General features: G+C 34.2%; 1 protein-coding gene across 1 annotated transcript; it reads left to right on the top strand.

Moving 5' to 3' along the window:
- The first annotated feature begins 356 nt into the window (after nucleotides 1–356).
- Nucleotides 357–11,307, top strand: LOC138306184 (uncharacterized). The gene is made up of 7 exons (XM_069246579.1): nucleotides 357–505; nucleotides 2,105–2,230; nucleotides 3,303–3,389; nucleotides 3,865–3,939; nucleotides 7,349–8,053; nucleotides 8,871–8,976; nucleotides 11,187–11,307. Exons 1-7 carry the CDS (start codon nucleotides 391–393, stop codon nucleotides 11,188–11,190), a joined length of 1,218 nt encoding a protein of 405 aa, XP_069102680.1. The 5' UTR covers nucleotides 357–390; the 3' UTR covers nucleotides 11,191–11,307.
- The last annotated feature ends 177 nt before the right edge of the window (nucleotides 11,308–11,484 follow it).

The raw sequence follows: 11,484 nt of genomic DNA on the forward strand, positions 1-11,484 counted from the left end.
TAAATAACTATTTCTTATATTTGTTGAGAACAAAAAATCACGATAACATGTTCAGTAATTGACACGAACGCCTATTTGACTGACCTTTTTCATAAGGCTGTAAAGTATTATATTAATTCACTTTAAGCTTATTAATTTGAAGTGTTGTTGACTTAGGATTACTTACAACTCTAAAAATCTAAATTTGAATACAACGTTTAGGAAAAAAAATCGAGAAAAATCACCTTTTTTTCACGATAGTATGCCGCCAGCCGGTGTATATATAGATATTAAGATGTAATACGGCTCTAATTTCACATGAAGAATAACCTTTCAAGCATCTAAAGCAAGTTTTATGTCTCTGTATAATCAGGGCAGGCTGAAACGAAACCGAAAGTAGCCAGCTTTACAATGATGGATCGGATGATGAAATCATTAATGAAGAAATCTGAAGGACCGAATGGCCTGTCCGAGCTAACACCTATACTTACCCAGGTGATGTTGGGGCTGACCGCTGGCAATAACAGTAAGTATGGTATTTAAAATAAAATTTGTTTCTTTAACATCGATTGCCAATCAATTATACAAGTTATACAAACCACTTTCGATGAACCATATGTAAGCAGGCGAGGGTATTTTATGTGGTTTGAAATATGAGTGCCCGAAGAAAACTTACCTAATCGGGAGGAATAACTGTTTTTTTCGAAAATGTCTAGAAATTTCACAAAGTATTAACCTCGGAGATGTATGTTAGATGAAGCTTGGATGTGACCTACATCTAAAGTTCTAAATCCTTAAAGCTAGTTGACGTTCCAAACTTTAAAGTATGACTGAGGTTGCAGCAAACAGGGTGTTTTTTATGTTTTTGTCTGCATTTAGATGAAGATAGCACGGGTTATAACAATTGTTATTTGAAATTTGTCTCTGTTATTTTGCGTTCTGTTAAAAAGGGCTAGTTCCAAAATCAGCCCTTATTAACAAATTCACCTTTAGAATTTAGTCCGACTTATCATGCCGTTCAATCGCTCAACAGAATGCCAAAAAATAATTAGTGTCAAGGGAGATGTTAGGAAGAAGGAAGTCACTTAAGAAGAAGAGAAAATATAAGATCCTACATGTAAATTTAGTCGCCTTTTACGATCATGCAATAGGGGCAGCAGGTGCAATTCTAAAACCCTTCATATAGACTGTGAGGTAGAATCTGGGTTCGGTCCCCTGGCCGAGATACACCAAAGTCTATAAAAGTGGTAGTTTCTGCTCCTGCTTAGCGCTCAGTATACAAGCAGTAGGACGACTGTTTTGCCCGTTGTTAGTATAATGTGACCGGGTGGGTTGTGTTGCTTGGTGTCTTCGGCGGCATGTTTCTGTGATATAACACTATAAAAAGGGCAAGGGGTAAACATAGCATCATTCCTCATATAACAAAAATGAAAAAGCGACAGAACAATTTTGACAAATATGGTTCTATAGATTTGTTCTGTCTTTTACGTGTAACATGGCGTATCCGTAAAGTATGGAAACAAAACTACAGCGAAGCCTGTTTAATCCGACAACTTGTGTGAGCGACCCTTTTGATAAATTAAAACAGGATGTCGAGAACAGTCTGGTATCGGATTAGAAAGGTTCCACTGTATAACAAAGTTAGTCTTTACTTTTTAAAAATCTGATTAAAACACCGAACCTTATTCTTATTGATAAGAGGGTCTAACAACATCCCATAAGAGGTCACGTACTGGTGCTGCAAGAATCTTGACTAGTGAGGAATTTTTTTGAAACAGCTGTGAGAATTATTTTCGTGTACGTAGCCATCACACCCAACAACGCTAAATGTATAAATAAACTGTAACGAAATGACGTTGATAATTGACGTAGCAAGATTAGGAGTATGAATACATTACATCTGGAGCACAGGTGGTATAAAGGTCATCCGAACATGACCCCTTATGGGATGTTGTCGGATCCTCTAATGAACGGAGAGGGTGGATCTGTAACTTTAAACAGATTGTATTGTTGAACCTTTTTTTTACATCTGTATATGGGTTGTTCTTAGCATGTAACATACGACCAAAAACTAAGAAGTGACAGTACTAAGCGAAATACTATATTGTCGTTTAATTTGTTTAAGAGCTCCCGCCTACCTCTCACAATAATGGGGTCCTAAAAAAGCCACAGCAGACGATCGAATCTACACTGAGGCACACGCAACCGATTTCTACATCATTCGACTCAGGGAAAGAACAGATAAAGAGCAGTACGTATTCTCACAAAGACCGATGACGTGACAATTTGTTTTGCTACGTAATTATTCTATTCAACTACAACACGTATTAACGTAGCTTAATTATTGTGATAATTACCATATATCTTTCTTGACCAAGGTAGACGTTGAGCTGCAGCTGAATTTAGTTATGAACACTTGTTGGCATTATATGCCCAAATATTTACTTAATTTGATCAGATGCGATATATTGGAAGCTCATCGAAGTTAATCGAAATTACGTCACATTATATCATGTCTATATATAAGTCAATTAATATGGATTCAAAAAGTGTTATTGCCCTGATAGCCACCTCTAACATTTATGTCACTTCAAATGCTTAATGACTTTAATATCAATGCCTTAGTATCTCGTCATAACCACAAATAGAATATCAAAGTCATTATTGCGAAATACTAAGATCAAAGTCATTATTGCGAAACACTAATATCAAAGTCATTATTGCGAAATACTTATATCAAAGTCATTATTGCGAAATACTAATATCAAAGTCATTATTGCGAAACACTAATATCAAAGTCATTATTAATAACGAAATACTAATTTCGAAGTCATTATTACGAAATACTAATTTCGAAGCCGTTATTACGAGATATTCAGTCGTTTTTATGACGTGCTAAGTCGTTATAATGTAATCCTAACAGGCTTAAACTAAATAAAACTGACACCAATTCGTATATTCGATTACATTATATTATTCTTAAAAAAAGTTTTGCATTAAAGTAATTTGGAAAATGATGTATGTGTTCTTAATAAGGCGGCATTGTTATTAAAGGCATTAAGCAAATTTATTTGAAGATATGGAAAATATTAGAGACGGACATCTGGGTATTTTTCCCAACCATAGCTAGGTCGTTACTCCGAGATACTCATTAGTTCTTACGAAATACAAAGTCGTAATGAGGACATACAAAGTCGTTATGGCGACATACACAGTCGTTATGACGACATAACTAAGTCGATGTTACGAGTTACCAAGGCGGCAACACTGCCGAAACGAATATTGAATATTTGAGTCAGATTTATTTTAATTTTTACTTGTAGCGAAATTGACAGCACAGAGCTCAATAGCTGACATCATGGCTCATTTGACAGAAATGCCAAACCTTGGTACGCCAACATCAACACACGGTAAATATGTTAAAACTATGGTCTAGACGTTTACTAAATAAATTGTTTATACCGCGTTCAGAAATCTTTTTTTATATATGTAATTTATATTATACATGTAAATTAGATCATATTATAAAAACAGCTTCCTATGGCTGCTGCAAAAAGTATTTTCTCTTAGTTTTAAACACAGTTACAAATATATATTTTATAAATGTATACTAGGTTTGTTTTAATCTCAGAGCGTAAATTCAATAAATTCCTAGGTTTGCAAAATTGTTATTATCTTTATCAAAATACCATATATTTTAGTATTTTCCCCTTGCATTACCTTTTCAAAAAGATAAGAAATCAGAGTTTGTATTGACACTGTTATTTATGATAATCTGTTGATAAGTAATATAAACTCTTGTTATTATGAGTGATTGGGTATCAATGACATGTGCTCTGATTTAATAAATGGAATATCTAATCATTCCATTGATTTATTATGTAGAAAACAATGACCAAGAGAAACCAGTGGACAGAACTATGGACTCGCCAATACCTGATACATCAAGTTCTTTGTCGAGTAAGTGGTATACTTTCATATTACTTCCAGCCAATTTTTTCGTGACTATTAAATTTGGCGATTTTCATTTCAAAACAAATCGCGAAGATTAGCATTCGCGGATTAAAAATATCAAATTGAAATTCATATCAATACAGATTCTAAATGATGAAGATATCAATTAGCAAAGATAAACTTTACAAGAATTTACCGAAATCGCGAAATTAAAACGCACCCGAAAGAAAGTGGTGTTACAGTTACTGTGTGTGTTGATGTACTTGGACACAATGGTAACAGAAAAGGAACGGACGCTTCAGTGCATGCAATCGTATCAATGATTAAATAAGCTCAATCATTGCCTGATGTCACTTTAGAATCGTGATGTTTACGCCATTCCTGCTTTCTGGTATCGAATATAAGATACTTGAGATATTCTGTAATCGCATTCTACAGGACACACTTCACTATAGGAACATATAAGACACCAATGTTCTACACAGAAACATGGAGACCAATGTATGAAAACGTATTTTTTATAAGTATAAGTATAAATTGTAAATTCCGTCTGGACAGTTAGGGCTGAACTGTCCTTAGTTCATCATTATAAGTATATATATTTAAATGAGTACAAATTATGAAAGGAAGACATCGCCTCAATCATCATTTCAACACTACATCGACATATCAACGAACACCAACAATTCAACAATGAAAATATTACATTAAGGATGTACTGCGATCATCATTTTAGATCTATACGGCCAATTCACAAAGTCTAACATGGCCATTGATTTTCCAATATTATGTACATTTTCATGCTGATACGTTTAATGTTCTAATATAATATTCCATTGTAATAAGTGGTTTTATCATCTAACAAAATATTCATCTTTCAAATTTTATATCGGTGTCGATTCGTTTTTGTTAGTCCTTGTTTTTGTTTGTTTTAAAGAGAAAATTATTTTGACAGTTCTTTTTTTCCTGTATTTTAACGATTGCATTACCGATGAACATGGTAACTGTAACACAACATTGAGTTATTTGTTTACCTTGGAATCATTTTGAAAGATACACGACAACTTTATCCTTTACTTCCTCACTAACTTAAAGGGGGAATTTAGTGAGGCTAATTCCGTTTCATAATTATTAAATAAAATATGGCATAAATGCATTGTTGTTCATTCCTTATGAAACATAAAACACAAATATTGACAAATTCTACGATATTGCTGAGTATTTTAATTGATACCGTTAAAATTCAAAATGGTATAACGTACACTTTACCCATACACGAGCAATATCATAAAAGCAAACAAATGCAATACATAACCAACGAGAAGTGGATGAGAGAGGTTTTTAGTTAATAAGGTTAATAAAGTACTGTAAAATGATTTAAGTAGATCTAGACAAAATTTCTTTACTCGACTGGCAAGAGCCGGGGTTCGACAATAAGACGTCCGACCACAATGTGTAATGGCGGACATGGAGCTAGTTCTAATACACATTTCACAACAGTGGTCTATTTTAACATATCACAGTAAAACCGACTTATCTGACTTCCATTAGAACTCAGTCCGGCTGGTTTGTTTCCAATACATGTATATGAGCAACTTTCAATGTAATCTTAGACGGAATTGCTCCATTAAGATAAATATCACATTCTCAGCTGTTTTTATTAAGATTATCCATTCTGACACATGTCTTGCTCCGTAAAGGTATTTATATTTTTAATTAATGTCATCAAAAAAGTATATGGATAATCTATTTAATTCATATGTATATATATATCATGTCTTTATAAAGATATCGACACAACAAAGTTTATAAAAGTGGTAGTTTCTGCTCCTGCTTAGCGCTCAGCACACAGGAAGTGGGACGACTGGTTCGCCAGTTGTCAGTATAATTTGACAAGATAGGGTGTGATGCTTGGTGTCTTCGGCGGCATGCTTCAGTGATATAATTAGTAGGATGTTGAAATAATCAAAGAAACAAACAAAGAAAACAGATGCAGAGTTAAGATTTGCTGACTGGCTTTATTTGAACTGTTAACATACCCAGTGATTGTACTGAAATTTACAAATGTTTTATAATTACATATATATGGACAATCAACAAATGTTCTTTCTAATTTTGTGCAACGTTTACCGAGGTAGGAAATTTTGCTATTATTGCTTGAAAATATCTATTACTAACTAATATTGTAGGTCTCTTTTCAATTCGTCTAATTAATTATCAAATATGTATTGTCAAGAGAAAAGGACGTCCTTTACATAAATCAACTACCGATATGCCATTTTCGTCAGTTGTTTGAAACCGGCTTTTTTTTTTTTTTTTTAATGGTTTATTTTCTTATCAGGCTTCTTGTCAAGCCTTTCCAGCGTAGGTAGTTACATGCTTATTTCCGAGTACGGCTTGTCGGCTTAATTACGTTTTAAGGGTAGCTTATAACTGTAGCTCTTTCTGCTAAACAAACTCATTGGATATCACATAGATAAAATATTTGATTGACATAGAAGTGAAATCAGTTGATAAGCGACATCATTTTTACTGTGATTATTAATATTGATCGCAATATTTTTTATACTGTTTCCTTTCTGGGGAAATATTTAACTAAAAACTGATAATTGTGCACATCTGATATATGTATGATGATAATAGAAACATATATTAGATATTAGAGAGATTGGTAACTTCGCCATTTTTACGTCCGGCTGATGTACCTCTTTATGTGCTAAGAGGTTTTTTTAGATAAACTCTTAAAAAGTTAAATTCAGGACAAAAACTTAGATATGTTATAAAATTTCAGTAATTTTTAGATGGTTTGAGTACGATTTCGGAAAGAAAAACAAAATAACATTTTAACTTATATACTGAAAAAACCCAAATGCACTTCCGGTTTAGAATGTCTGATTTATTGAACAAATTGGTAAATTTGGTCATTGTCATGCTTCCAAAAAACATATTAAATTACATTAATTGGGACAGCAAGTCATATCAAACCATGATGTAATGTTTAACCTTTATATTGATGCAAACAGAATACACTTAAAAGTAGTTAGCCATGGGAAAATGACTATAATGCAAGATTTCTCTGCTTGTCAACAAAGACAAAGAAGGTGTTTTCACTGATTATCTTTAATTAATAATTTTCTACATTATATTGTAAGCAGTTCTTAAAATATACTTAAGGACTTGTTTTTGTAAAAAAAAACACCAATGTGACCACTGATATTGATAAAAATACAGGTAAATCGCAGGTGAAAAAAAGACATCTTATATGAAACAGTATATAAATGACTTCCAATTGTTTACTAAAACAACACCTGCCTATTATTGATAAAATAGGTTGGCGTTCAGAGAACACCCCCCTATGTATATATGTTTCTGGCTGATAAGCTATTTTAATATCGAAATGTCATCAAATCGACAGGTACGAGACTTAAAACTGCTGTGGATTTACTGAGGACAGCAATGACAACACTAACAGCAGCAAGCGATATAATAAACAAACTAGTACTAGACGGCGTGGATCTAGATATCGCAAGGGACGCTATCTCTTCCGGGATACCGAGAGGAAACGCTCTAGGTCATCCTGGTACTCCAGACATAGGTGAAATATCTATAAAAACAATGAAAGGAAAAGACGAATATAGAAAAGGTGCACTCCAGGGTGACCATAGGGGCAGTCGCAGGACAATCGGGATGTCTACAGCACGTTCAGAGGGAAGATCTACTTCCGGGTCAACACGTTCAGAGAGAAGGTCTACATCCGGATCAACTACATCAGAAAATGATGTGGATAATAGAAACTTGACTCCGTTTGAAAGTGTATTCGGAGAAATAGTTCCCGTCCCTGAACGGGGCCAGCTTCTTAACCCGATCGGTAACATGCATCTTCGAGAGAAAGACTTTGTGAGGTCGGGGAAGAATTCCTTACAGCCTAACTCCAATGATAAAGACATATTTTCGCACCCTATGGACTTCCCTCATCAAGCGGAACCTTATCCACATCTGGCAGGGAAGCGTAAAAGTCCAGGTATAATGCCCCCTCCCATGGCCCCTCCAATGGACATGACTGCTTTTCCTGGATCAATGATGTCACAATTCGAGTCCCCAGTGCCACCACAGAACTCAAGTAAGAACGTCCATCGAATGATAAACTAGGTTTCCGTGTTTTCGTGCTAAACGATTATTATCCGAAAACAATCGATTTCCATGTTTCGTTTAAGTGGTGTGGTGTTCGTTAAAATTGAATACGTATATACCATGTAGAAGAAGTAAATATCATTCAATTACTAAATTAATGTTAGATATCATGGATTGAAGCAATTTTGTGATACAAGCATGCATAGAAAATACTGTTCTTACATATGAGTGAGATAATATACACAATCAAAGAGAAATGAAGTTTGTTTTAGAGGAATATAACTGGGCAACACTATAAGAGAATCCATCTTTAACTTGAAATGAAATACATGATATATCGTTCAATGGTTATGACATGTGTTGGACATTACTCGTAAGAATGTTTTTCCATCAATTTGCATATCTAATTCGAAGTATCTGTCTTATTTTTTTCGATTTCTATTTCTTCAAATCGAATAACAAAAAACAAAATGATGTGACATCAGACAAAGCCTATCTTAGCCTTCTCCTGCCTTATTTACGTTTTTGTTAACAACCCGTACGATTCACGCTTGTACAATTATACGAAGGCTTTCATGGGTTATATGCAGAATTGTCAGCAAGGACAAATTCTTCGTGTCATAATTAATAGGAACATCGGTAAACTAACTATTTAGTATTGTCGTTATCTCATCAATGTGATGAGACAGAACTATAAATATAGGTTTTTTTATCTATTTATTTTTTATATTTGTGTATTTTTTCGCGTATGTGTGTGTGCTTTTTTTTTCTTTTTTTTTTCAATTCACAATTTGTGTTGTTTCAAGTGCCAATGGGTGGACCTAACCAAAGCTTCAATCCAGGGAATTTCGGGTCTAGACCAACGCTCAATACAGGATTTATGCCGCCTACAAATCCCGATTTCATGTCAGGGTGAGCTTGTATTACATACACAGTAACAGGAGGGATTTATCTAACACTCACTACTTTACTTGTCAGGGATGCTAGTATTACATACACAGTAACAGGAGGGATTTATCTAACACTCACTACTTTACTTGTCAGGGTGAGCTAGTATTACATACACAGTAACAGGAGGGATTTATCTAACACTCACTACTTGGTGAGCTAGTATTACATACAAAGTAACAGGAGGGATTTATCTAACACTCACTACTTGGTGAGCTAGTATTACATACAAAGTAACAGGAGGGATTTATCTATCACTCACTACTTTATTTGTCAGGGTGAGCTAGTATTACATACATAGTAACAGGAGGGATTTATCTAACACTCACTACTTGGTGAGCTAGTATTACATACACAGTAACAGGAGGGATTTATCTAACACTCACTACTTTACTTGTCAGGGTGAGCTAGTATTACATACACAGTAACAGGAGGGATTTATCTAACACTCACTACTTTACTTGTCAGGGTGAGCTAGTATTACATACACAGTAACAGGAGGGATTTATCTAACACTCACTACTTTACTTGTCAGAGTGAGCTAGTATTACATACACAGTAACAGGAGGGATTTATCTAACACTCACTCTAACACTTACTTTACTTGTCAGGGTGGACTAGTATTACATAAACAGTAACAGGAGGGATCTATCTAACACTCACTACTTTACTTGTCAGGGTGAGCTAGTATTACATACATAGTAACAGGAGGGATTTATCTAACACTCACTACTTTACTTGTCAGGAATGAGTAGTATTACATAAACAGTAACAGGAGGGATTTATCTAACACTCACTACTACTTTACTTGTCAGGGTGAACTAGTATTACATACACAGTAACAGGAGGGATTTATCTAACACTCACTACTTTACTTGTCAGGATGAGCTAGTATTACATACACAGTAACAGGAGGGATTTATCTAACACTCACTACTTTACGATATTTACGTGTAAATAAGCAATCATTGTAATGCAACCACCAAAAATAGGTAGTATGCTCATTGGAGCATGCGGACATATTTTGTACATATGTGTCATATACGGAGCGCTGTTTAACACTGAGTTTTACATTGGTAATTAGAGTTTTTCACCTTTTCTTCTGCACAGAAAGTTGCATAAACAATCCCCGAAATAGTATGAGATGCCAATGAACGCGTCATCATATTGTAGATTATGAGTTGAAGGTGTGCATTTTTTTGTATATTGGCCATAAATCCAATATGACCTTTATGACATCACTTCCGGTTTAAGACTTATGTCAATAATTCGTTGATGACTCGACGGATTTCTTTCTGTTTTGGATATGTTATGTAGAATCATAAATGGAGAAAAAAGGAATGTAACAATTTTCTGTAAAACGGCAGGTTCCGGTTAAAAATATCGATCAAAGTTCAAAAGTGCAATTTTTCGACATAAAATCATTAAAAAAAGCCCCAAAAACCTATTATTATAACTCACTTACATTGAAAATGTTATGATTGGATTAAACTTTATCACATGACATTGAATAGGTTAGATATTTTACCGGAATGGGAAGGCGAGGGAAATAGCCCCAGTGAAATAACTCCTCAAGTAAATAACCCCAGGGAAAATACCCTTGGAAGCTAAGCACGAGACCGGAAGTTGACGTCTTCTGTAACGTCAAACAACAAAGCTAACGCTGTTGCTTATTTTTGTGCAGCCCGAAGAATTTAGCAACGTTGTTGGGAAATATTTGCACGAGTACTTTTAATTAACCATATATTTTTTTTCTTTTAACTTTGTTCGGTATGATAAAATAATTATGTCCCTATGTGTCGGGATACATCTAGAATTGTCTTCCTCCACAGAAGACCATAATTATAAAATATTAGGTCTGTAGCATGCCGACATAAATGGCTACCAAGTTTGTTAGTTTAAATAAACTCGACTTTCATTGAAGGTCACATGGACCAAATTCCTACAGGATTGTAAAATCTTCAAATGACTTCTTGAAGATTTCTGGAAAACCTGAAATCTTCAAATGACTTCTTGTACAGTTTTAGAAGGAATAGACACATAATATTAGACCTGTGGCTTTTTAATTGAAATGGCTAACACGTTTTTTTATATGAATGACCTGGCCCGATTGTCCCTGTTGGTGAAATGTCCGTCAAATTTTTTTCTAGTCTGTTATTGTTTTTATTTTCTAGGTGAAGAATCATTCATTTGCAAGACAACAACGACATCCGACAATAAATTAATTAGTGATGCAATTCGTGAATTGAAAATGGATCTTCCTCAATCAAGATAAAAAAATCTGTATGGAATCTATTTAAGTGTGACATTTTTTTTGTATAAGATTTACTCTAAATTATTCACTCTAAGATATGTTTGACAGATATCTGTAAGTTAATCCCTCATTATGATACTAATCACCAAGTTGTATTGATTTTATTTTTTTTATCATATTCTGGTCATTTATTGATAAAAAGATATACAACAACTCTA

Source organism: Argopecten irradians, chromosome 13, assembly GCF_041381155.1.
Source record: "Argopecten irradians isolate NY chromosome 13, Ai_NY, whole genome shotgun sequence".
NCBI lineage: Eukaryota > Metazoa > Mollusca > Bivalvia > Pectinida > Pectinidae > Argopecten > Argopecten irradians.

What these genes read in the sequence shown, in the direction of transcription:
- LOC138306184 (XM_069246579.1), top strand. Translation starts at nt 391, where the DNA reads ATGATGGATCGGATGATGAAATCATTAATGAAGAAATCTGAAGGACCG. An exon ending in TACGCCAACATCAACACACG is followed by an intron (nt 3,390 to 3,864) that starts GTAAATATGTTA and finishes TTTATTATGTAG; the next exon opens with AAAACAATGACCAAGAGAAA. An exon ending in TACATCAAGTTCTTTGTCGA is followed by an intron (nt 3,940 to 7,348) that starts GTAAGTGGTATA and finishes TCAAATCGACAG; the next exon opens with GTACGAGACTTAAAACTGCT.